This window comes from Equus caballus, chromosome 16 (genome assembly GCF_041296265.1).
Source record: "Equus caballus isolate H_3958 breed thoroughbred chromosome 16, TB-T2T, whole genome shotgun sequence".
In the NCBI taxonomy this organism is placed as follows: domain Eukaryota; kingdom Metazoa; phylum Chordata; class Mammalia; order Perissodactyla; family Equidae; genus Equus; species Equus caballus.
Genome location: NC_091699.1, coordinates 62,552,869 through 62,579,999, shown reverse-complemented (window position 1 = coordinate 62,579,999; position 27,131 = coordinate 62,552,869). Strand labels below are relative to the sequence as shown.

General features: G+C 44.0%; 1 protein-coding gene across 2 annotated transcripts; it reads left to right on the top strand.

Moving 5' to 3' along the window:
- The first annotated feature begins 30 nt into the window (after positions 1–30).
- Positions 31–25,857, top strand: CRTAP (cartilage associated protein). Of its 2 annotated transcripts, XR_011426990.1 has the most exons (8): positions 31–2,262; positions 7,652–7,801; positions 10,550–10,721; positions 15,835–15,963; positions 19,120–19,265; positions 20,466–20,549; positions 24,809–25,018; positions 25,413–25,857. XR_011426990.1 is itself a non-coding variant. In XM_005614906.3 (7 exons), exons 1-7 carry the CDS (start codon positions 1,792–1,794, stop codon positions 24,860–24,862), a joined length of 1,206 nt encoding a protein of 401 aa, XP_005614963.2. In that variant the 5' UTR covers positions 31–1,791; the 3' UTR covers positions 24,863–25,728. The 2 variants fall into 2 exon arrangements, 1 of the variants encoding a protein (XP_005614963.2); XM_005614906.3 differs by having other exon boundaries at positions 24,809–25,728.
- The last annotated feature ends 1,274 nt before the right edge of the window (positions 25,858–27,131 follow it).

Sequence of the window (27,131 nt, the reverse complement as noted above, 5' to 3'; positions counted from 1 at the left end):
CCATTATAGTATCATACAGAATAGTTTTTTTTCTGTTAGATTATTTTTTTTCTTTACTTGCGGTAATGTTGGTTTATAACAGAATAGTTTGCCCCCAAAATACTCTGTACTATGCCTATTCATCCTTTCCGCTCAATGCCTGGCAACCAATGACATTTTACTGCCTTCATAGTTTTGCCTTTACCAGGATGTCGTATGGTTAGAATCATACAGTACATAGCCTTTTCAGATTGGCTTCTTTCACTTAGTTATATGCCTTTAAGGTGGCTCCATGTCTTTTCACGGCTTGATAACTCCTTTTTTTTTCCTTAACACTGAATAATATTCCATTGTCTGATGTACCACAGTTTATTTACCCATTCACCTACTGAAGGACATCTTGGTTGCTTCCAAGTTTTGGCAATTATGAATAAAGCTGCTATAAACATTTGTGTGCAGGTTTTGTGTGGACATAAGTTTTCAGCTTATTTCGGTAAATATAGAGAAATGTGATTGCTGGGTTGTATAATAAGAGTGCATTTAGTTTGGTAAGAAACTGCCAAACTGCCATCAAAGTGGCTGTACCGTTCTGCATTCCCATCAGCAATGAATGAGAGTTCCTGGTACTCCATATCTTTGCCAGCATTTAGTGTTGTCAGTGTTTTGGACTTTGGCCATTTTAGTAGGTGTGTGGTGGTATCTCATTGTTGTTTTGGCCTATACTCTTCAAAAATGTTGACAGCATGACAAGAAAAGATGAAGAAAAGGTCCAGATTAGAAGACACTAAGTAGAGGTGACAACCACATGCAATACATGATCCTGGACTGCATTGTGTCAATGCAAAAAAGTGCTGTAGAAGACGTTATTGGTACAGTTGAGGAAATTGGAATAGGGAGTGTAGATTAAAGTCTTCCATCAGTGTTAAATTTCCTGAATTTGATCACTGTAGTTTCATTCTTAGGATACACATACTGAAAGATTAAGGCAAAAGCCACACAGATAAAGAAAGGAAATGTGGCATCATAACCTTAGCAATTTGTGAATCTCGATTAAAGGGTATATAGGAGTTCTTTGTACTATCCTTGCAACTTTTCTGTAAATTATTTCAAAATAAAGAATTTTTTAAAAGTGCTTTCAACATTTCATCCATATCTTTTGATGCACACATACAAGAGTCTATTTCTGGAGTATATTCTGGAGAGTGGAACGGCAGTCATAAGGTGCGTGCACCTTCAATTTGGCTAGCTAAATAGTTTATAAAGTGCCACTGACATTCTTATTAATTTTATTTATGCGTTCTCTTTCTCACTGAAATGTAAGGTGGGCGGCAGTGCTACCAAAGTGTAGGCCTGGGACCCAAGGCATCAGCCTCATCAGGGTGCTGGCTGGAAATGCAAATCCTCAGACGCCCATCCAAGACTTGCTGAATCAGAAACTCTATGGGCACGGCCCAGGAATCTAAGTTTTCACAAGTCCTCCAAGTGATTCTAAAGTTTAGCGCTAATCTAGGATCCATTAGGGCCGCGTCTGGCTTGCAGACGGCCGTCTCCAAACCAAGGAACAGTGGAACCCCAGAACACGGGTTAGACGGTGCAGGAACCAGACGGCTGCGCGCCTTCCCCAGGGCACCCTCCCCGCAAGCGCGGCTTTGCCCCCCGGGATGGGTGGGGAGGGGCGGCCGGACGGGGCGGGCCGGAGGCTAGCGTCCCCGCCTCCCAGGCTTTCGGCCCGCCGCGTTGCGCCGTCCGCCTCCTTCCTTGCCTCCTCTCTCCCTTCCTCCCTTCCTCCCGTCCTTCCTTCCGCCGGGCGCGATGGAGCCGGGGCGCAGGGCGGCCGCACTGCTGCTGGCGCTGCTGTGCGCAGGCTGTGCGCTGCGCTCCGGGCGCGCCCAGTACGAGCGCTACAGCTTCCGCAGCTTCCCCCGGGACGAGCTGATGCCGCTCGAGTCGGCCTACCGGCACGCGCTGGACCAATACAGCGGCGAGCACTGGGCGGAGAGCGTGGGCTACCTGGAGATCAGCCTGCGGCTGCACCGCCTGCTGCGCGACAGTGAGGCCTTCTGCCACCGCAACTGCAGCGCGGCACCCCAGCCCGAGCCCGCCGCCGGCCTCGCCCGCTACCCCGAGCTGCGCCTCTTCGGGGGCCTGCTGCGCCGCGCGCACTGCCTCAAGCGGTGCAAGCAGGGCCTGCCAGCCTTCCGCCAGTCGCAGCCCAGCCGCGAAGTGCTGGCCGACTTCCAGCGCCGCGAGCCCTACAAGTTCCTGCAGTTCGCCTACTTCAAGGCAAGTCCGCCCGGCCTTGCGACCGCGGCCTCGCCCCCTCCAGGGCCCCGCCCCTGCCCCGCCCCGCGGCCCTGGTCCCGCCCCCGCCCCTCCGGCCTGGGCCGCTTTTGCACCGCCCTTTCAGGACCTTTCATGACCTTCCAGGGCTCTCTCCCTCCCAGCCCAGCCAAAGGATGCTTCCAAATCCTGCCCCCTCTTCTTCGTCTTAAATAGAGATGAAACTACTTTTCTGGAAGGGTCGTTCTGAGGCAGAGAACACGTACATAGAACGTCCAGCTCAGTGTCCGGCACCCAACAAAGTGCCTGATAAATGTTACGTGTTATTTGAAGACCGACTCCTTTTTTCTGTATATACCATTAAAATCCCCTTTTCTCAAGTGAGTAGTGACTTTCACTAATAAAGCGGAAGAGGACCTGAGGAGCCGGCTAGAGGGGGAAGTTGAGGCCAGGAAAGGACAGGGCGTGCTTGGTTGGACGCATCCGTGCCTAGAGGAGCAGAGCTTGTGCGCCATGACTCACCCGGTTGGCGCTCGCCGCTGTCTCTTTTTCATTTAGAATTTAACACAGTTGTCTTCCTCCTTTTTGTGGCTACTTAAATTCTGTGATTGCTGGCTAAAAATAGCCACAGATTGCAGTTCTCTCTCCTTTGAGTCCTTACTCTGGGGAGCCACAAATTTTGAGAATGGGCTGAATTCCCTGTTACTGGGTAAACAGGCTTGAACTTGGAGGGTCTTCACCTCCTTTGCCAGGAGAGGCCTCTCAAAGTCCGGTTTCTACTGTATCTAATAGAAAACGATTTTTAAAGGAACATATTGCATTTCTTTTAACGACTACAAAAATAGATTCACAGCATATCCCAGATTCTGGAAGTAGAAGTTGGTTGGGTTTTTATTTTTTTAAACTTTGCTTTGAGACTTTGGGCCACAAGATCTGTTTTTCATATTTCCGCTGAAACAGAGCCACGTGTATGTTGCAATCATATGAGCAATGAAATAGAACAAAACTCCAAATAGGAGAAAAACTGGGTTATTTCCATGCTTAGTTACAGTTTTATATAAAGTATCAGTTCTGTGAATGTTTGTCCTGGCAATAAAAAATCAGTTTTAAAATAGAAAGGGAGATAAGATTAATAAATTTCCAGGACATTGAAAAATGATGGCTGACTCATACGAGCACGACTTTTTAAGCTAAAAATGACTCGTTTAATTCTCTCTCTTTTTTTGTATAGCTTTTGGCAAATACAGTCTGAACCAAATTTGAGTCACATAATCAAGGAGGAAATGTTTTACTTTTAAACCTGGAAAATAATGGAAGCTCTGCTTTTTTTAATATATAGATGAATTTGAAACAAGTGCTATAGGGAGGAGAGGAAGAGCATTTTACTCAATGTGACAGTAAGGCATGGATTTTCTCCTTCATCATGGTATCCTTAAAGGTTAGGAAGTTCATAGCTTCTCCTCAAAACCCATTATATGTCTCGATGACAATCACTTACGTAAAAGGCAGTAAAATACCATCTGTCTTAGTATTTGGACATCTCTTATAGGGGAGGAAAAAGTTAAGAATTTTATTTTTATTTATTTTTGAGGCAGATTAGCCCAGAGCTAACATCTATCACCAATTCTCCTCTTTTTTTTTTTTTTTTAAAGATTTTATTTTTTTCCTTTTTCTCCCCAAAGCCCCCCGGTACATAGTTGTGCATTCTTCGTTGTGGGTTCTTCTAGTTGTGGCATGTGGGACGCTGCCTCAGCGTGGTCTGATGAGCAGTGCCATGTCCGCGCCCAGGATTCGAACCAACGAAACACTGGGCCGCCTGCAGCAGAGCGCGCGAACTTAACCACTCAGCCATGGGGCCAGCCCCAATTCTCCTCTTTTTTTGCTGAGGAAGACTGGCCCTGAGCTAACATCCATGCCTATTTTCCTCTACTTTATATGTGGGATGCCTACCACAGCATGGCTTGACGAGCACTGCGTAGGTCCACACCCGGGATCTGAACCGGTAAACCCTGGACCACCAAAGTGGAAAGTGTGAACTTATCTGCTGTGCCACGGGGCTGGCGCCAAGAATTTTACTAATAAACCCAAATCTTCACTTAATTGCTTCAACTGAAAATCACTGCTAGAGTGATTTTAGGTGGCAATATTGTATGGTTTATTTTTTTTCCTTAGTGATGTTTATGTTTTCAAACTGTGTTTCTGGGTAGAGAGAAAATGCTTGGTGAGGCACATGCATTCTCCCTGGCACCTGAAGCCTGGAAGCGGAGTCTGGAGCTAGATGGTGCTGCGAGCTGGAACAGGATGTGGATAGATGTTACTGAGCGGTTCTGATTCACAGGCCTCTGTCTTGTGATTCAGGACAAATGCCTGAGTTGAACACGTGGAAGGGGATGGTGGGTTCAGACTGTCAGAGCAAGGTCAGGCGGCTTGGATGTGGGATCTTGTAGAGAAGGGGCCGTGCTCCTGGTGTGTAGTCCTCAAGCCCACCATAGGTCTCATGTCCCCCGTCTGCCTTAGTTTCATGTCACTAGCTGTGGTTTCTTTCCATGGCTGCCATCTCCATGAAATGCTCATCTTCCCCTCAGGCCAAGGGAAAAGTGGGCCCCAGCACTTTATCAAACCTTTTTTTTTTTTTTGAGGAAGATTAGCCCTGAGCTAACTACTGCCAGTCCTCCTCTTTTTGCTGAAGAAGCCTGGCCCTGAGCTAACATCCGTGCCCATCTTCCTCTACTTTATACGTGGGACGCCTACCACAGCATGGCATGCCAAGCATTGTCACGTCCACACCCGGGATCCGAACCAGCGAACCCCAGGCCGCTGAGAAGCGGAACGTGTGAACTTAACCGCTGCGCCACCAGGCCAGCCCCAACTTTATCAAACCTTTAATGACTTTGACTGGACAGAGCTGGCCGCCCCGCAGGCACTCTTAGCTCACCTTTTGCCTGGACGTGGACTCTGTTCTCCCCTGAACCACAGGGCCTGCCAGCACATCAAGGCCGATTTAGGGGTGGCTCGTTTGGCAGGTGGCTGGGGGCCTCCTATGCAGGTGGCTGTCTCCGGGAACCCAGGGCAGGGTAGCTGCTCTATCCACCTTCTCCAAAACCTGCCTGGGTCTCTCAGAGGTTTAGCTGCCAAGATGTGGCCCCCTGTTCCAGCTGGCAGAACCTGAGCTGAACTGAGTAAAATCACCCTTTCCTCCTCCGGAAGGGGTTCCATTTTGTAAAACTCAGGTCCTGACTTAGTGGCCTTAAAATATTCCCCCCCGTACCCCTCTTTCTAAGTGCTCTTTTGAGAATGACAGAATCTAATTTCATTGGCAAATTCTTTAAAAGGGCTGCATTCATACCTCCTCCCTTCCTTTTAGCTGCCGGACTGGCCTTTTCCCGGTCAGTATAAACCTTTCTGTAGAATTCTTTCAGAGGCAGCCCCACCACAGGCCACTGACGGGCATTCTCAGAATGTCAGCACTGACGTCTGGGAGTCTGCCCTCATTCCCACGCACCACTTCTCCAGTATAGCCACTGCCTTCATCTCCAAATGCCTTGGCTCGAAATCTGGGGCAATTTCATACAGATATGTGCTACCCCTTGATTCTCAGAAATCCGAGGTGTTCCAAATATCCTCTTATTTTCTCTTTCCAAACTGAATTCCTCCCTCTGAGTGTCCCTCTGCATTGGCTGAAGGAGTCTCTGTGCACATGTTCGGGTGCCTCCCCTCCCCCACCAGGTTGTACCATGATTCCAGGGGACGGCCAGAGCCAAGACATCAGTGTGGGGGGGCTCTCTGGTTGTTGGTGTGTGTCCACACAGGGAGGTGTCCAAATCCGTGTCTGCCTGCCCTCTTGAGGGCCCCGACAGCACACCATTCCTCCCTGAGGACTTCTGCCTTGCTGGGCTCTGCCCACAACAGCGCCAAGTCTGAAGCTCCAGGGCCACAGACCTTGCTGTTCCTGTAGGCCCCAAGGAGAACCTTTTTTCTAGCCTGGGGGACTCCCTCTTTCTCCCACTTCTCTCAGCTTCTACCCGCAGCCCCTCTCCCCCTTTCTTCCTCTCCTCACACCTGCTAAGTTCTCTCAAGAGCACAGGGCTTCTGTCATATGGGTAATTTCTGCATTCTCACCAGACAGCTACCTCCCTCGAGGCAGTGAAACTCAGAATCAGCTGGCCACCGCCTGAGTGGGGAGAAGAAGAAGGGGGAAAGAGGAAAATGTGAGTTAATTTTATGAAAATATTAGGTAGTCATAATGTCATGTCCAAATGACTGATACTCACTGCGTCCTGCCTTGTCCCAGGAAGCGTGCCAGGCACCAGGAATGCAGACATGAATGACACTGTGGGTCCTTCAAGGACCATAGCCTGGAGGGGGAGATAGACGCATTAGCTAAGCTACAGAGTGCTGTGAAAAGCAGGAGGACAGAACACGGTGTAACATAAAAGAGGCTCTTAGTGGAGGTTGCTGGCAGATAGGGAAACTTCCTTGAATGCACAGTACGTGAAGGCAGGGATTTTTTTCCCCTGTTTTGCTCATTGTTACAAACCCACTTTGTAGAACAGTGCCTACATGTAGGAGGCTCTCAGCAGAGATTTGATGAGTGAGCGAATGAGTAAGTGAGGAGGTGGCAGGGGGTCATCAAGAATGGTGAAGCAGGAGGTTCTGTGAGAGACTTGGGAAAATATTCATGTATTTGTCAAGATTCCAGCAGAAAAGACGTGGTATAGTCACATGGTGTAACTGGAGAGATGTTTAGTAAGGTGGTTATTTACAAAGGCTAGTAATGGTGGGGTGTGACTACCCCTAGGCCAAAAAAAGGGAAAGGGAGAGAGCAACCTGGAAGGAGAGAGACTATGGTGAGGGCCACCTTGAGAGGAGCTGTGACCTTCAGTTAAGGAACAATAGCAGCCCAAGGTGACTGTGCAGGGAGGGAGTCAGGAGACTAGATAACCCAACCTTACTCTCTTCCCTTCCTTCAAACACCTATTGGGGCTCCTCATTGGTGAACCCCATTGGAAGCTCGAGGGCAAGAGAGTCCAGGTCTTGCTGGGCCCTGGAAGTCACTGAACCCTAAGCTGGAACCATTGTGTAGAATACAAAGTTACTTGAAGGACTAAACAGGCATTCTTGTTTTACCCAAATCACTGCTCATCATCCATTGAGTAACTTTAAAAAAAAATTCATTTATTTATTTATTTTTTATTTTATTGAGGTCACATTGGTTTATAACATTATATAAATTTCAGGTGTACGTCGTTATATTTCAGCTTCTGTGTAGACTGCATCCTGTTCACCACCAAAAGTCTAGTTGCCATCTGTCACCATACATATGTGCCCTTTTACCCCTTTCGCCCACTCCCCATCCACTGAGTAACTCTTATCTTTCTTCTTTGTACTTTAGGCAAATAATCTTCCAAAAGCTATTGCAGCTGCTCACACCTTTCTACTGAAGCATCCTGATGATGAAATGATGAAGAGAAACATGGCGTATTACAAGAGCTTGCCTGATGCCGAGGACTACATTAAAGACTTGGAAACCAAGTCATATGAGGTATATTTCGATTTTTACACAGCACTTGGCGCAATGTGAATTGTTGAAGAAGAGTGTCTGTTGAACAGCTATTGACATCTAAGGACCTCTAGTAATTTTTATGACATTGGTGAATATTACAACAATAGAAGTGATTGACTTTTTATCACAAAGTTGACCCACTTAAGAATGAGATTTTTACATTTCATGATGCTTTTAAAGCCACTTTTCCTTTGAATCCTACATTTTAGAAATATGGTCATTTGATCATTCAGTTTTAAGATTGTGGAATAAACTTATGTCTTGGAAATCATCCAAAAATGACCAAGAACACAAGAAACAGAAACTGAAGTCTCCATTTCTGATGAAACTAGGAGACATATATTTTTATACATTCCTGCCCCCCGCCCCCCAATATATATTAAGGTGGAAAGAGAATAGAGGAGCTGGGAGAACTGACTTGATGTATTAGAGGCTCCTTAAATCTGTGCTCTGCAAAGGGGAGTTCTGATGAGGATTAATGATGACAGTAAGAGGAAGAATCTAACCCCTTTGAGACTTACTATTGCCTGGGCCTGTCGAGCTCGGGCACTGGGGGCATGGGTACCAAGGAAGGCAGGGCAGGGTTGAAAACAGAGGGATGTATTGAAAGTATCTATGGGGAACTGTTAGACCCCAAGGTCTGACTACAGGGTTTCCTGTAGTGTGACCTGGCTGCAAGCTCACTTTTTCACTGGTGGTGACTCTCAAATATAGTGTGCAAAGTCTCTTTTCTGGGGGCCCTTCAGTTTTCCAGGGAAGAATTCTCCAGACTTTGGCAGGACTGGTAGAGTGTCCATGCTTGTCTGCTGGTGTCTGAGAGCCAGTCTGGGGAGAAGGATGGAGGCCTCACAGCTGAGTCAGACCTTACCTACTTCCTGGTTTTCAGCCCCTTGCCTCAGCCCCAGCTCTGCTATGCCTGGTCCCTGACCTTCAGCTATTATGGATAGAGCCTCTAGAATAAATCACCAGTCTGATGAGGAGTGGCTTTGGGAGGCGTGATCCCTTGGGTGGGCAGGTAGGTGCTGGGAGAGAACCTAGGGCTCCAGCAGCCCCGTTCAGGCTTTTCAGCCCTGCTTTCCGTTCTGTGCCTTGCGCCAGCCTTCCGTGGTCCCTAGTTCCTGCAAGTGCCAACAGGGTGTGTGGCTCATTTCCCTACTGGACCCTCCTTGGTGATAATTTGGCTTTCTGTCTTTGCAAAAGTTGTTGAATTCTCTTGTCTGCTGCTTGCTCCTTTCCCATTTGCCTATAAAAAGGATTTAGGCCTTTTTACTTGCTTCATTGTCATTTTCATAGGGTTTGGGGAGCAAAGCTGAGTGCATGTGGTCAGAGCACTGTGCTTTACTGCAAGTCAGCTAGGCCCTTCTGTCCCTGTTTGGAGTCCTGCTGGGTGTGGCGGGCTGCCCTCCTGTGTGCCCGCTGGTCTCTCTCTTTCTGCCTTGCTTTCTTCTTGCTGCTTCTGCCCTACCGCCTCTGCAGAGCCAGCTGCCTGGAGTGGCTGCTCATTTACCCAGTCTCCAGGCAACGCCCCTTCCGTCCTCTGCATGTCTTACTTCCAGGGGATCCTGCCTGTCCAAGAGGTTTAGGGAGATCCACCTTCTCTACCTGATGCCTTAAGATTGGTGAAAATTCCAGGTCTGGGGTTGGCCCTGGGTACCCCTGTTCTGGTGCAGCTGAAAAGAAACTCAAGATGGAGAGTCCCATGCTTATTTCAAGGCCTGCCTGTCTTGGCCCCTCCAAGTCAGCATAGTTTTGCATGTGTCTAAGATCTGTCTTATTGCTTGTGAGACCAAGCTGCTTCCTCAACCCTGGTTATTGCCCTTCATCTGGTCCAGTCAACAATGAGCAGACATTCCTTGAAGCTTCCACCATCTGGCACATGGCTGCCCTCCCTGGTAATTAGAGCTGATGCACAGCATTCTTATTTTGTACTTCATTGTCACGGGCAGAGGTAGCTGACACCTGCTCTCAAGCTTGTACCATTTCCTTGATTCACATTTAAAATCAGCTTTATTGAGGTATAATTTATTTAAAATGTATTTGCCAATTTTAAGTGTATAATTCAATGACTTTTGACAAATGTATGCAGTCATGAAACTACCACCATAATCATGATTAGAACATTTTCATCTCCCCTCAAATGTTCCCTCATGCCTCTTTGTAGTTAAGCCTTTATCCCAACCCCTGACTCTTGGCTGCCATTGCTCAGATTTCTGTCACTGGTTTTCCCTTTTTCCTTGATTTGAATTTGATTTTATTATCAAGTGCCTGCTACTTTTTGAATTAAATGAAATAAGTGTACCATTGTACACAGGGTAGAAAAAGCTGGATATAAGTCAGTCACTGGTTGGCTTCTTATTAAGGGTCAGCATGGTTTCTTTTTTTTTTTTTTTAAGATTTTATTTTTTCCTTTTTCTCCCCAAAGCCCCCCAGTACATAGTTGTATATTCTTCGTTGTGGGTCCTTCTAGTTGTAGCATGTGGGACGCTGCCTCAGCGTGGTTTGATGAGCAGTGCCATGTCCGTGCCCAGGATTCGAACCAACGAAACACTGGGCCGCCTGCAGCGGAGCGCACAGACTTAACCACTCGGCCACGGGGTCAGCCCCGGGTCAGCATGGTTTCTTGAGAACTAATGAGAGTGGAGCTCTATGATGGGCTGATTCCTTTTGGGAGGACAAGTTCATCTCCCTTTGTGTCCAGAGCTTCACTGGCTTCTCCTTGCCTTCCAGAGCCTGTTCATCCGAGCTGTTCGGGCATACAATGGCGAGAATTGGAGAACGTCCATCACGGACATGGAGCTGGCCCTTCCCGACTTCTTCAAAGCCTTTTATGAGTGTCTCGCAGCCTGTGAGGGCTCCAGGGAGATCAAGGACTTCAAGGATTTCTATCTTTCCATAGCAGGTTGGTGGTGAGTTGTATCCTAGATGTAAATGGGATTCCAAACACTCTTGTGGAGCCTGCCTGCCTTCTTCATAACTTGAGTGGCCTCTGAGGAACTTTTGAGCTTGAATGTTAATGGGTAACTGGGGTGGCCGACACCTGCATAGATCAGCCTTTGACTGGGTAGGGGCTTCTGGAGAAATAATTTGGTACAGTGTTCAAGCACAGGGCTGGAGAGGAAGTCCACCATATCAACTCTGCCCTGCAGGGGCAGATTACAGATTCCCCACTAGATTTTGGAAAAATAAAAATGGGCCCAAGAGCAATTCATGACTCAGATAACTTTGATTATGGAAATTTTCCAACACATATGAAGGTAGAATGAAAAGTATGATAAACCTTTAGTCGTTGTCACTAAGGTAACTTGGCAGATTTTTCTTTCTAATTGTGAAACAATGCATGCTCATTATAGGAAGTTTAGAAAACATAGGAAAGAATGAAGAAAGAAAGAAAATTTAAAATACTACCCATAGATAGCTCAGTTTTCCCTAGGATCTCTCTTTAAACCTTTAGTGGGCAGTATTGCTCCAGAAAATGGGCAATGGCCAAGAGATTTCCTAAAGTGTTTTGGGAACACTGATCCTAGAACTGCCCTGTGCAGAAAGGGTCCCCTGGTCCAAGAAGTCTGGGAATGGGCTGAGCGCTGTCTGCCTCTTGGAGAGTCACAGTGTACATTAGCGGTTAAAGGCCCGTAGAAATCCTGCTGGATGACAGCTCTTTTAAGGTATTAAATCCAGAGTTTTTTTAAATCATTTTTTGTTCATGAATCTTTTTTTTCAGAGTACCTTATTATTTTCTTAACAAAACCTTTTTATTGTGGAAAATTTCAAACTTATGCAAAAAATAAAGAGAAGAGTATAACAAACCCCCATGTACCCATGACCCAGCTTCACAGTTGTCAACTCATGGCCACTTGGGCTTCACCTAATTCCCACCCATTTCCCCACTCTCATGTTATTTTGAGGCAAATCCCAGATTCTGTATCACTTCATTTGTAATATTTCAGTATATACTTCTAAATGATAACTTTTTTCAACATAACCACCAAACTATTACACCTAAAAGAATTTTAATCATATTTCCTTAATCTTGTCATCAATTATCCAGACAGTGTCCCAGGCATCTCAGAAATGTTATAAGTATGTGTGTTTACTTTTAGTTTACAGTTTGTTTGAATCAGGATCAAAATAAGGTCCAAAAATTGCACTTGGTTATCTTTTTAAATTTTTATTGTGGTAAAGTATACATAACATAAATGTTACTATTTTAACCGTCTTTAAGTGTAGAGTCCTGTGGCATTAAGTACATTCACTCTGTTGTGCAACCATCACCACCATCCATCTCCAGAACTTTTTCGTCTTCCCAGACTGAAACTCCATACCCTTTAAACACTAACTCCCCATCCTTCTCCCCGCAGCCCCTGACAACCACTATTCTACTTTCTGTCTCTATCAGTTTGATTACTCTAGGTACCACATTTAAGTGGAATGGTACAGTATTTGTCCTTTTGTGACTGGCTTATTTTACTTAGCATAATGTCCGCAAGGTTCATCCACATTAAAGGAAGTTGGTTGCCTTTTAAATCTCTCTTAATCTATAGGTCCCTCCTCCATATCTTTCCCAGTTGCAATTGAAAAAACTGGTTCGTTTGCCCTGTAGAGATTCCCATAGTTTGGATTTGCTGATTGTGCCCCCTGATTCTCTGCCTTCTGTATTTCTTATAAATTGGTAGTTGGATGTAGAGGCTTGATCAGGTTCAGATTGTTTTTTTTTGGGTGGTGGCTGGGGGACAAGGCTACTTCCTACTTGGCGCTGAGTTCTCCTATAGGAGGCACAGAATGTCTGGTTGTCTCTTTCTGTGATGTTGGCAGCTGCTAGTGCTCACGCCTGGACCTCACAGAGAATCTGTTACCCAGTGTGCTTCTGCTGATGAGGGCGTCATTCCTTCCAGCCTCCCTTCATGCCTGCATTGTCAGGAAGTGCTCCTTACACACAGAATAAAGGCTGGGGTGCGAAAAGGGGGCTTACTTGGAGCTGCAGTGTTTTGACTATAGATAAAAAATAGTTATTAGAAAAGGTAACATGTATGAAGCTCTAAGGAGATGCCAGGCCCCATTCTATGCTCTTTATGTGTATTATTAGAATTAGAATTTTGCAGCTCTATGAGGAAGGTACTAGCATTCTCCCATTTTACAGCTGGGAAAGCTGAGGCATAGAGAGGTTAACTACTGTGCTCATTGTCCTCAGGGAAAGGGCTGGGATTTGAACCCAGGCATTCTGACTGCTGAGTCCTCTCTCCTAACTCCAGTGAAACAGTTTCCCACCTCCTGGGGTACGTTATACTTAGTCTCGAACTTTTATTTTTGAAAAGGTAATATGTGCACTTAGTGTAAAATGTGAGACACAAAAGGATATACTGTGAAAGATGTTTCCTTCTGTATAGTCAGGGTTCTGACTGGAAATAGATGGCACACATACAGCAGGGTAATTCAGGAAAGATTTATTTACAGAGTAACAGGGATTATTTACAGAAGTGTGGGCGACGGGGAACCCGAGGGGCAACACTGTACCCCGGGGCTGCTAGTAGCTGAGTTGTTATCTCCTAGACTGAAGGGGAGGAAGGAGTTACAAGCAGCTAGAAGGAAGTCTTGCTTCCATCCACATTTCTTCTACCCATTTCACTCACCCCCAACGGTAACCATTTTTATTAGCTTCTGGCTTATACTTCTAAAAGGTTTTTTTTTTTTGACAAAAATAAGCAAAGATAACTTTATCTTTGATATACCTAAGATATATATCTATATCTGTATCTATATCTATGACTCTATCTATCTATATAGATAGATATTTAGAGACCTTTAGTTTTTATTTTTAAATAATTTCAAACCTATAGAAAAGTTGCAAGAACAGTACAAAGAACTCTCATACACTCTTTACCCAGATTCACCAAATTTAAACAATTATTGTGCCACATTTCCTTTTTCACGACCTCTGTATGTGTGTGTATCATTACTTTTATTTCAGAAGCATTTGAGAGTAGGTTGCATACATCATGACCCTTTACTCCATAATACGTCAGTATATTTCCTAAGAATAATAATATTCCCCACATAGCCACAATACAGTTATTAAATTAAGGCAACTTAATATTGATACAATTTTTTTATTATTATTTTTGATCCAATTATTTTTGACCCAAACTGTAGTCCATATTCCACTTTTGTCAATTGTACCAATAATGTCCTTTCTAGCAACTTTTTTTTTCTAGTGTAAGATCCAGTCCAGGATCATGTTTCCTATTTATTTGTTTCTTTAGTGTTTTTTAATCTGGGTCCGTTCCTTGGCCTTTCTTTGTCTTTTTATGCCATTGATCTTTTTTAAGAATATGGGCCAATAATTTTATAGAATATTCCTCAATTTGAGTTTCTATGATGTGTCTTTACAATTACATTCACATTGTGCGTTTTTGGTTGGAACGTTACAGAAACGTCCTTCTCAGAGTATCACATCCCAGTGTGCGTGGTATCTGTTTGCCCCTTATTGGTGATGTTAATTTTTAAGCATTTAGTTAAAGTTCTTTCCGGTTCCTAGTTTCTCCACAATATAATTACTAGTTTAGAGATTAATAAATAATTTGTGGGGAGATACAACTTATTATCCATCAAACTCTGTGTTTCCCCATCCCTGCTCTGTTGATTTAGCATCTATGGAAGATTCTTGCCTAAATATTTTTTTGAATCATTTTTTTCCTATAAAGGATATATAAGTATAAATCTGTTTTCCTCTTAATGTTATGTCTGCCTCTTTCATACAGAATAGGTACCGTACGTTATACGTTCTGTTCTTTGGTTTTTCCACTTAATGTGTCCTAACTAGTGCACAGAGATTGTGTCATTCTTTTTTATTGCTTCTGCGTCCTGCATTGAGGAGTTGAGAGAGTGACATACTACAGTTTAGTCAACTATCTGATGGACTTTTGGGTTGTTCCAATCTTTTGCTCTTATGTATAACATTGCAATGGGGAATTTTAGGCTTTTTTCCCCCTACCTATAGAGGTATGTTTTCAAAGTCAACATAAGTGGGATTGATAGTTCAAAGACTAAATATTTCTGTAAATTATTTAGTATTTTAAGTGACCATTTTGTATTCCTCCCAACAATGTATGACAGTACCTGTCCCTCCACAGTGTTGCCAACAAAATGTGTGCCATCATCCTGGAGCCTTTTGCTTCTAGCTACATGAAGGGAGAAAAATGAGGGGGCCAAGGATCACTGGAAGGTTTTTAGGGACCAGCCCCAGAAGTAGCATTCATTAGTTATTGCAATCCACATCTCATTGGCACAGCTAGTCATGTGGCCCCAACTGAACTGCAAGGGAGGCTGGGAAATGTAGTCTTTGACATCTTTCTCTGTTATTATATTTAGGTCCACCTAGTCTCTTTTAAAGGCTTATAGATTCTATTGTTTGTATGTACCATAATTTATTAATCATCGTCCTATTGATTGGCATTTAAGTTATTTCCAAGTTTGTTTGCTATTACAAACAGTGCTTTTGTGTGCCTCTGTCTGAGGAAAATTTCCTGGAAGTAGACTGCTGGGTTTGAGGATATGTGTATTTTAACCTTTGATAGATTTTGCCAAATTGCTGTCCAAAAATTTGTTCCTGTTTTGCTTCTACCAACAGAATATGAGAGTGTGTAAGTCTTATCATTCTCTCCCTAACACTGGATGTTATTAAATTTTTAAAAATTTGCAAATTTAACCGTTTCAATTATTTTATTATTTTAGGTGGGGTTGTATTTCTTAATTACAGAAAAAGTTTAGCATCTTTTCGCAATGTTTATTAGCATTTTTATAATTTCTGTTAACATCCTTTGGCCGTTTTTATATTGGGGTGTTCGTCTTTTTCTTGTTGATTTTAAGGAACTTTATGTATTAAAGATTTTAGTCCTTTATCATATGTGTTGCAATATTTCACCTTTATCATTTTTACCTTTATCCTTTGGGGGGCAGGGCAGAAGTGGTACTAAAAAAATAATGAATGCACTGCTCTGAAAATTTGTGTGTTCTTTCAGATCATTATATAGAAGTTCTGGAATGCAAAATACAGTGTGAAGAGAACCTCACCCCAGTGATAGGAGGCTATCCAGTGGAGAAATTTGTGGCTACCATGTATCATTACTTGCAGTTTGCTTATTATAAGCGTAAGTAATTATCTTCTGTAAGATCTTGGGCAAGGTACTTAATCCTTCTGAGACTCAGCTTCCCCATCTGTGACATAAGGGTACAACCCTTTCCTATGGTTGTTGAGAGAATTTATCAAGGTCGCCTTGACAGCCCTGGTGCCGTGCTTTGCACAGTCAGCATGGCCTGGTGCTTCAGGACACGGACTCTGGAGCCAGACTGTCTGGGTCAAATTTCAGCTTCGTCACTTACTCACTTCTTTGTGTCTCAGTTTCCTCATCTGTAAAGTGGAGATAATAGTACTAGCCTCATAGGATTGTTGTGAGGATTAAAGGAGTTGATGGACGTAGACTGCTTAGGGTATTTGCACCCTGGCGCAGAGCAGACTCTATCCAAGTGTTTGTTCTTTTTATCGTTATTTCCCTTCCTCCCTATCACTGGCATTATTTTTCAGGCTATTAGAGTTTCATTCCAGTCGGTCCTCCCTTGGCCTGAAAATGATGTTTATCAATCAGAACATTCCAAGGGGACAAAGGGAAATGAATGCAGGAGAGAAAGTCATTCAGAGTTTAGACTTCAGGGCCTGTCTTTTTTGGCTTTTCCTCCTCTCCCTGTCACTGACGCTGAGAGCCCCTTGTTCGAGCAGCGTGTGCGTCGGCGGCTATTAGGGACAGGAGTTACAAGCACAGGGGGATTATTAGGGACAATTGCTGCAGGAACTACTCTGCCCTACTGATGAATGCCTGGGTCCAGGGGCAGGAGTCTGGCTACATTCCCCAAGGCTACCCTTCAAACTGAGGAGCGGCTGGCCTTGGAGATTCAGGGATGTCCTGGGAAGAGTGACAGGTGACTTTGGCTTCCATCGCCCTCCCTCCCTGCTATGGCTATTCTATTCTTTGTTGGGCTCTCTCTGCCCACAACAGCTACTTACCTTTTTATCCCACCTCCTGTCCTCTTCAGGACACACTGAAAGCCTTGCCTGCTGAAGATCAAAAAAGAAAAATTTATATATATGTATGTATGTATATAGGTATATATATAATTTTTGCTTTGAATCAAGATTGTTCCTTTGAAGCAGTCATTTCCACCAGGTCTTCCTGAGTAAGGTAACTTGCCTTTCTCAGCCGGAACCTCATCTAAGGATGCAGTGAAAAGCTTCGCTTCCTTTGGCTGGGACATTTCCAAGATTAACAGGAGGGTGAGGTGTGTCTTAAACAGATGTCCTTCCCAGAAGTCCCCTTGCACGGAGGGCAGGGATGAGGTCTTACTTGCCACCCTGGCACCAGCTGTTTGGTAAAAAATTATTTAGCATAAAGGACAAGAGTCTTGTTCTACATAATCTATGAACACGCTTTCCTATGAGACAGCACTGAACTCATAGTAGGTCCTCACAAAATATTTGCTGACCGTATTCTAGTGTTGAGGGGATGGTTTCTACTAGGTAGCGTTTTTGCTAATGAAGAGCTCTCTTTTTTAATATAAGTGACTGAGTAGTGCTTTCTTTCACAAAGGCTTGTAGTATAGGCTTGTTGCAGCAAACCAAACATCTTGGAGATATACAGAGAAACATCCAGAGCAAGCCACCTGTTCCCACCTCCCCCACCTCCCCTTCCCTATCCCGGTGTTAACTTTTTGCTTATCTTCATCCACACTTGGAAGAGCCCTGTTTTAATGAGAATTATGAAAAATTATATATGTGGTTTTAAAAAAAACTTATTCTGGAAAATTTTAAAACATGCGTTAGAGAGGATGGGATAATGAACTCTAGCCTGCTCAGCATCCAGCTTCAACTTTTATCAACACTTTGCCAATCTTGGGTTCACAGTTTAAAGATTTTCTGTTGGATGAAAACATAGGCTAGTGTTTTTATTCCATTTTCATGAAAACCTGTGCTGGCAGGTCAGTGAGCCAGCTCTGTGCTGGACTTTGAAACACGGGGAAGAATCCATCAGGTCTTCCAGCCCTCTGAGCAGGGCTCGGTTCTGTGCGCACAAAGCCAGAACACTAGGCGTTTAGAAGTGTTCCAGACCCACCCAGGCGCTGGCAGTTTACTGGTCCTCTGGAATCCTCACATGCTCTGAAAATCACCCTGCCTATCAGAAACTGTGGCTGAGACTTAGAAACACTGGCAACCCCAAACTTCTAGTTTTTCTTGCTGCTCCCCAGGAAAATTTTACTTTCTGGGTTATAAGTAAACAGTGTACGCACAATTTACTTTCTGAAATTGGCTTCCTGAAAAGTCTGCCCTGTTTTGAACTCTTTCTAGATTAACTACTCCACTCAATGTCTTGAGGGCAGGTGGTGGTATTTCCGCTGGAATTCTTTCCGAGCCCTGCAGGCCTTGTGAATAAGTGCCCGTAAGGGCTAGTCTTAAAGTTGTTGTTACAGGAAACAGCCACTGGGTGGCACTATTTATTCATACTCAAGCTTTGGTTATTCCAGCCAACCAGAGCTTTAGCAAAAGTAGTGTTCCTGGGTTGTAAATTGGAGCGTAATGTGCCAGAATAAATACCCAGGGGCTGGTGGCTCGTCACTTATTCCTCTTTGTCCCCCAACTCCTGCAAAACCCCTATGCTGAAGATGCTGTTGAGGTGGGGCAACTCTAAGGAGGGAGGCTGGAGGTGAGAATCCCACCTCCGGGAGATGACAAGACCAGGTCACTTTTCAAATCTCTTCCAGCCCAGAGGATTCACCATTCTTTGGGTTTTCTAGGTTTGGTTTAGCTGGGGACGGCCTGCCTGGAATCTGGGGATTGAGGTACCATCCAGATGGGACCCAGGACTGTGGGCCCCCAATGAGGGGCTCATTTGCTGAGCATATCCCCCCAGCTCCTTCAGCCCCATGGTCACCCAGGCCTTGGGACCCAGCCTTCTCAAACCCCAGGGATGTGAGACCAGCTCAGATCACCGGAGCCTGATGTGGTATATAGCAGGCATTTCTGCAAAGGAATCTACCTAACCGGGAACTTCCTTGTTTCCAAACTGGCCTTCAGGCCGCCATGGAGATTCAGTCTGTGACCTGACCACCCAGGGGTGATTCTGGTCAGCTGCAGGCTTTCTGAAGGAGGGGTTGCGGAGAAGGGGCTTGCTCATGACCTTTTCCTTTAGGAAGCTGGTGACAGGAATTGTAGGGCAAGGTTCACTAATTTCCTGTTCCTCTTTTCTCCCTGACCCCAGTGAACGACTTGAAGAATGCGGCCCCCTGTGCGGTCAGCTACCTGCTCTTTGACCACAGTGACAAGGTCATGCAGCAGAACCTGGTGTATTATCAGTACCACAGGGACAAGTGGGGACTCTCGGACGAGCATTTCCAGCCCAGACCAGTAAGTGCCAGTGCGCCAGGTGTTACATTTTCTTTCCCCCTCATCCTTCCCACTTTCAGGAGATTGCTTGGTGCCCGAAGAGAAAGGGTTATTTCAGAAATGAAGGGAGACTCTTTTTTTCTGTAGATTTTTTGTCTTTTAACTTTTTACTGCTTTATTCTGATTTCTGAAGCAGTGAAAGCTACAAATGTCAAACATTACAGAAATATTTTACTTAGAAAGTGAAATTCCCTCGTAATCTCATACTTTCTCTTTCTCATGCTGCCTATAGCTATACATTTACTCAGATATACACCATATATTTCTTGATTTTTACAAAAACAGGATCATACTTTACGTACTGTTTTGAAACTTGATTTGTCTTTCTAACAATTCATCTTGAGCATTTTCTGTGTCACACCATACACCTACTTTATTACTTTTTTTTAAACAATTCCATGGCAGGATCATTTATGTTTGTTTGTTTTTTGTGGGTTTTTTGAGGAAGATTAGCTCTGAGCTAATATCTGCTGCCAATCCTCCTCTTTTTGCTGAGGAAGACTGGCCCTGAGCTAACTTCTGTGCCCATCTTCCTCCACTTTATATGTGGGATGCCTGCCACAGCATTGCTTGCCACATGGTGCCATGTCCGCAGCCGGGATCCGAACCAGCAAACCCCAGGCTGCTGAAGCGGAACGTGCTCACTTAACTGCTGCACCACTGGGCCGGCCCCCAGGCTCATTTATGGATGGACCATCATTTAATTCCTTTGATGGACAAAGTCAGCATTGCATGTATTGTCAGAGAACTCCATGGATTATATGTTATTCTCAAGAGATTTTTCTAACTGATCTTTGTCCTTAACATGTGTTTTCATTGAGATTTCTATATACTGTCCTGGTTTGCCATATATACATCTGTCGTAAAAAAACTTCACTCCCCTGCTAATGCACACATCCACACACTCTTTGTCTCATTTACTCGAGGTTGGCCACTCTTTTTTCAAATTGAGATATAATTCATATACCATAAATTTCATGCTTTTAAAATACACAATTCAGTAGTTTTAGTACATTCACAGAGTTGCACAACCATTGCCACTATCTAATTTTAAACATTTTCATCACCCCCAAAATAAGTCCCATACCCTGTTCCCCGCCCCTCCAGTTCTAATGTGAAACGATTGGCCATACAAACTGTTCTGTGTTTGTGTCTGAACAGGAAGCAGTTCAGTTCTTTAACGTGACTACACTCCAGAAAGAGCTGTACGACTTTGCTAAGGAAAATATAATGGATGATGATGAGGTAAGTTTTCAGGTTTAGCACACATCTGGATAAGAGAAAATATTACTCACAGCTTTGCTGAAATCACTGGAAGCCTGAGTTGTCCCTGAAATAAAGAACAGAAGGAGACCTTAAGAAGTCGGGTTTCTTTGAGTGTTTTAATGACAGTCAGAGCACTGGCCTGGGCAAGAGGATGTTCTCGGAAACCCAGGCTGAAGTGCCACATGTCCTGACAGTGTGTGGAGTGATGCTCCAGGAATCCCTCTCAGGAGTCATCCAGCTGTCATTTTTTAACTTTATAAAAACACAGTACATTTTCAATTACTCAGTACTCTGAAGGCACTTCAAAACTCCCAATCCCCGTTTTTCTATGAGATTATCTTTTCTTTTTTGTAAATTAGGTCTTTGCTGTAAGTCATTGTATCATTCTCTGAGATTGCTTCAAATTCCTGATTTTCACTCCACTAGCTCCTTTTTTCACAAAGACTCCATTTTTATGTTGCAGTATTTTGTGGTGGGCAGCCTTGTCACAGAAAAGCCATCATTAGGGTTGTATTTATAGAGATGCATTTGGAACAAACCAGAACATGCTTTCTGAGATAGCTGGGGACTTGCCAGCTATTGGAGCTGGAAGAGAGTGGTGAACTTGTTCTGGTCTGATCCCTCACTTCATGTTATGTACTCTCCCTCTTTGTCTCTCTTTACCTGTTTTATCTTGATGTCTACTTTGATATAAGTATGGCAACACCTGTTTTCTTTTGTTTGCCTTTAGCTTGGAGTATTGTCTTCCATCCCTTTACTCTGAGCCTGTGTTTAGAGCTGAGATGTGTTTCCTGGAGGCAGCATATTGTTGGGTCTTGTTCTTTAATCCGTCCTGCCACTCTGTGTCTTTGGAGAATTCAATCCATTTATATTCAGAGTGATTATTGATATAAAGGGTTTAATGTTGCCTTCTTATCACTCGTTTTCCAGTTCTGCATTTCCTTTGTTTCTCTCCCCATGTTATTTTGGACTACCAATTTGGTTAGGTAGTTTTCTATGCTGGCTTTCTTAGTTTTCTCCTTATTTATCATTTGTGTTTCTGTTCTAATTATTTGTTTAATGATTACCATGAGGTTTGTATAAAAAAATCTTGTAGATGAGATAGTCCATTTTCTGATAGGCTCTTATTTCCTTAGATTAAGCTGATTCCATCCCTCTTCTTTTCCCTTTCTAAGTTGTTATTTCCACATCTTATTCCATCTTGTGTTGTGAGTTTGTGTTTAAAATGACAAGATTATATTTATTTTTGGTGTTTTCCTTCCCTTTATCTTTAATGTTATAATTGTTTGCTAACTTGTTCTAATAGAGAGCTGCAATCTTCTGATTTTATCTATTTATCTCCTTGCTCAGGGTTTTGTAAGCCATTTCTTTTTTTTTCAGGTGTGAAGGCTTCTTGTGAATTTCTTGTAGGAGGAGTCTTGTGGTGATGAACACCCTTAACTTTTGTTTATCTGGGAAAGTCTTTATTTCTCCATCATATCTGAAGGATATTTTCACTGGATAGAGTATTCTTGGCTGAAAGTTTTTGTCTTTCAGAATTTTGAATATATCATTCCACTCTCTCCCAGCCTGTAAGGCTTCTTCTGGGAAATATGCTGAAAGCCTGATAGGGGTTCCTTTGTGAGTTATTTTCTTCTGCCTTGCTGCCCTTAATATTTTTTCTTTATCATTGACTTTTGCCAGCTTTATCACTATATGCCTTGGAGAAGATCCTCTTGATATAGTTTAGAGACTATTGGCTTCTGTCACATGTGTTTCCAGCTCCTTCCCCAGGTTTGGGAAGTCCTTAAGTATTATTTCTTTGAACAAGCTCTCTGTTCCTTTCTCTCTCTCTTCTCCCTCTGGAATACCTATGACCCTTATGTTGCATTTCCTAATTGAGTCAGATATTTCTTGGAGAATTTCTTCATTTCTTTTCATCTTAGTTCTCTCTTCTCTATCTGAAGCATTTCTATATTTCTGTCCTCCAGACTGCTAATTCATTCCTCCATAATGTCAGCTCTACTGTTCAGGGAATCCAGATTTTTCTTTATCTCATCCATTGTGTTTTTCACTTCCAACATTTCTGATTGGTTCTTCTTTATAGTTTCAATCTCTTTTGTGAAGTAGCTCCTGAACTTATTGAATTGTGTATCTGCATTCTCTTTTAACTCTTTTAACATTGAGTTTTTTAATGGAGGCTATTTTGATTTCTCTGTCATTTAGGTTATAGATTTCTGTGTCTTCAGGATTGATTTCTGGGTACTTGTCATTTTCCTTCTTTTCTGGAGATTTAATATATTTTTTTCATACTGCTTGACAGTGTGGATTTGTGCCTCCACATAGAGATAGAATTTGGTCGCAGCTTCCACATGCCACCACTGAGGGAAGTGGGCAGGTGCTGGGTAATCTGAGCCCACCAAGATCCCTGTCAGCTGTGCCTGTCTGAGCTTGGGCCACTCCTTGGGATCACAGCAGCCCTGTGAGGTCTCCCACCAACTGGGAGGACAGTCATGTGGCTGCTGCCACCTGTTCTCACAGTCCCACCCAGATGTGCTCCCCTCTTTGGGACTGCAGCGGTACTATGGGTGTCTGAGGTAGCTGGGATCTTGTTCACCCAGACTTGCAGCTCTGCTGCCGTCTGGATCTAGGTTGTACCAGTTGTTGTGCTTGGTGGGTGAGGCCTCCCCGCTGTGACCCCTCACTTCATAGATGAGGAGCTTAGGGGACAGGAAATTTCTGTGAACTGCTAGGCCAGACCCAATGGGCCTGAGCCTCCAGATCTGCTCTTTCTACTGCCCCAGTTTTTGATGAAGCCTCTCTAAATAAGACATGATCATGGAATTTGTTTTCTGTGCACAAATTTGCATGGGATGGACCCATCATTAACATTCATTTAACTTCTCTGAGCCTCAGTTCTTTATCTATAAGATGAGACTAATAATATTGAATTCACAGGGTTGGGAGAATGAAATATTATGTTGCATATGGAAGTGCTTTGTAACTAGGAAGTGATACGTATGCCATGTGTCTTGGTTTGAGTTCCCTTGAAGCAGAGCCTGAGATAAGATCACAAGGATGCTGCCAAGGAAGGAATGCTGGCCAGATACAAACAAGATTGGCTGCTATGGTTTGGAAAGCGGAGAAAAATATATTTAGAAAAAGGAGGCAGGGTTGAGTACCTGATTATCCAGAGGCAAGCTACTATTGATATTTTAGTTTATATGTTTCCAGTTTTTTCTATGCATTTTCCAATATATATTCAGTATAAATTCAACTGTAATTATATATCATGGCTTTTCCTTTTAACCCTGTAATATAAGCAGTTTCCCTTATGCCTTTCTGGAACAGCTTTATTGAGTTATTCTTCACATACTGTAAAATCCTCCTTTTTAAGCTATACAACTCACTGGTTTTTAGTATGTTTACAAAGTTGTGCATTCATCACTGCCATCTAATTTTAGAACATTTTCATCACCCCAAACCTATCAGTAGTCACTTCCCGTTTCTTCCCCCCGATCCCCCACCCCCTACCCATGCCCCTAGCCCCTGTCAGCCACTAATCTGCTTTCTGTCTATGTATTTTCCTGTTATGGATGTTTCATGTAAATGGAATCAAACAGTATTTGGTCTTTGTGACTAGCTTCTTTCACTGAGCCTAATGTTTTCAAGGTTCAACCATGTTGAAACATGTGCCATGTTACATGTAAAAATTCCTTTTTATTGCTGAATAATATTCCACTGTATGGATGTACCACATTTTGTTTATTCTTTGATTGGTGGACATTTGGGTTGTTTCCATTTTCTGGCTAGTTTGAATAATGACACTATGAACATTTGTGTACAAATTTTTGTTTGGGCAAAAGCTTTCAATTCTCTTATACCTAGGAGTATATACCTGAGGGTATACCTAGGAGTGGAATAGCTGGGTCATATGGGAATTCTGTGTTTAACTTGTTCAGGAACTGTCAGACTATTTTTCAAAGTGGCTGCAACATTTTCCATCCCTAGCAATGTGTGGGAGTTCTAATTTGCTACATCTTTTCTATTATAGCCATCCTAGTAGGTGTGAGACCTAGAAGTGGGGTCTCATTGTGGTTTTGTTTTACATTTCCCTAGTGACTAATGATGTTGAGTATCTTTTTGTATGCTTATTAGCCATTTGTACAACTTCTTTGGAGAAATTTCTAGTCTCTGTTCACCAGCACTTTTAAGGTCAGGTAGTCCAGTTAACAGAGGTGTCCTGTTGTCTCTTACAGGGAGAGGTTGTGGAATATGTGGATGACCTCTTGGAGCTGGAGGAGACTGGCTAGTCCACAGGAGCCAAAGAGACTTCCCCTTGATGTTCAGGAAACACAGATTCTTTGTTTTCCTTTTCCCATTAGCCCAAGTTGTTGATACCTCAAAGCCTTCTCTTTACTCTAAGAAGTGAAAGGGAAGCCCCCATCTCTCACTACATATAACAAGGGGTGAGCCTACCTTCCCTGTGACAACCCTTGCCTCCCCATCTTCACACCTGCCTTCTCCATGTTCACACCTGCCTCCCCATTTTCACACCTGTCTTCCGATCTTCACACCTGCCTTCCCCATGTTCACACCTGCCTCCCCATCTTCACGCCTGTCTTCCCTGTGTTCACACCTGTCTTCCCATATTCATACCTGCATTCCCCATGTTCACACTTGCCTCTCCATCTTCACAACTGCCTTCTCCATGTTTATACCTGCCTTTCTCACCATTTTGGTTTGAAAGACAGTTTTCCATGGATGTTTTTTTCCAGAAAGTCAGTATTATTTTTTAAATAAGAAAAATACTCCTAAAAGATCACAATTGTGAAAACTACTGTGGCCTTTCTGCTTTTCCAGATTTTAGTCTCCTTTCTCCCCATCCTCTGATCCAGCAAAGATGGTGAGGACAAAGTGGTAAACTTCTCTGCACTCCATGATGGTCTACACATGGTCTGACCTGCACTGTTTCTGGCACCCACTGAAAAAGAAGTTGAGTAGACAGTGTAGAGTACAGAAATGTGGCTTTTGCCTAACACTTTTGCATCTCCAAAGTCTTAAGAGTTGGTTCATCCCATTTGAGGACAATGTTCAGTTGTACATCTCAGAGTTGGAAATGGAAGAAAGCAGAGGGAGTCTATTTTCACTCATTCTTTCAATAAATATTTATTGAGCACCTGCTATGTGCTAGGCATTGACCTGGGCACTGGAGATACTGCATAGAATAACAGAAGAAAATCCCTGCCCTCGAGGAGCCTAAATTCTACAGGGAAAGACAGACAACAAATAAACAAGAATAAATATATACAAAGTATCAAGGGTGATAATTGCTATGGAGAAAAATAAAGAGCAGGGGATAAGGAAGCCTGGAGATGAGGCTACAGATGTAAATAGGGTGCTCAGGGAAGACCTCCCTGAGAAGGTGACAGCAGAGCAGAGACCTTAGGGAAGCAGGTCTCGAGGAAAAGCATTCCAGGCACAGGGAACAGCATGTGCAATGCCCAACAGTGAAACATGCTTGCTGTGGTCAGGAAACAGCACAGAGGCCAAGGAGAGGAGTGGGAAAGGGGAAGAATGGAAGAAGATGAGGCTAGAGAGGTATATGTATATGAGGTGGGGGAGAGGACAGATGGCTTAGGGCCTTGTTGGCCCGTGTAAGGCCTTTGGCTTCTACTCTGAGTGAGCGAAGGAGTGCCTTGACTGACTGACATTTTCCAGGATCACTCTAGCAGCCATCTTGTGAAAAACCTGAAAGTGAGCGAGGGTGGAAGCAGGGAAACCAGTTAGGAGGATCCTGCAAAATTCCAGGCAAGGGGAACCCTGGCTTGGAGCTGGGCCGTAGCAGTGGAGATGGTGAGAAGTGGTCAGATTGTAGATTTATTCTGAAAGCAGGGCCTGTAGGATTTGCTGACAGATTGGAGGTGGAGTGTAAGAGGGAGAGACGGGCTAACGGTGACCTCAAGGTTTTTGGCCTGAATAATGGGAAGGATGGAGTTGCCGTTCACTGAAATGGGGAAGATGGAGGAGTGGAGTGGGTAGGTAAGAAATTTGGCGCAATGCAGGCTGGCTGAGGTTTGGATGGGAGGTTCAGGCTGTAAATAAAATTTGAGAGTCTCTCAGGTCAGGTCTTCAGCAGAGCCTGAGACGGATCCGAATGCATGCAGTTTATTGTGGGGCTGTATTCAGGAGAAACCTGTGAAAGCCTCCGTCAGTCAGCCACTGACTGTACCTTTGGGGGAAGGGGTGTGCCTTTGATGGCAAATAGCTTGGTCAACTGAGGGCAATTCTCAGGAAAAGGGACTGGGCGATTGGCAGCCAATGGGCGCAGTGAGGGGGTGGGGGCAGGGATGTGGGTACTGGCTCTGTGAAGGGGATCTGGGTGGAGCTCCACAGTGCCCACCACTGAATCATCAGCGTGTAAAAGGTATTTAAAGCCATGAGGCTGGATGTGGTCCCCTAGATTGTATGTTTATATTAAGAAGCAAGAGAAAAGGACCAAGGACAGAGCCCTGGGGCTCTCTGGGAAACGAGAAACCCACCAAAGAGACCGAGAGGGAGCCACCTTTGAGGTGGGAGAAA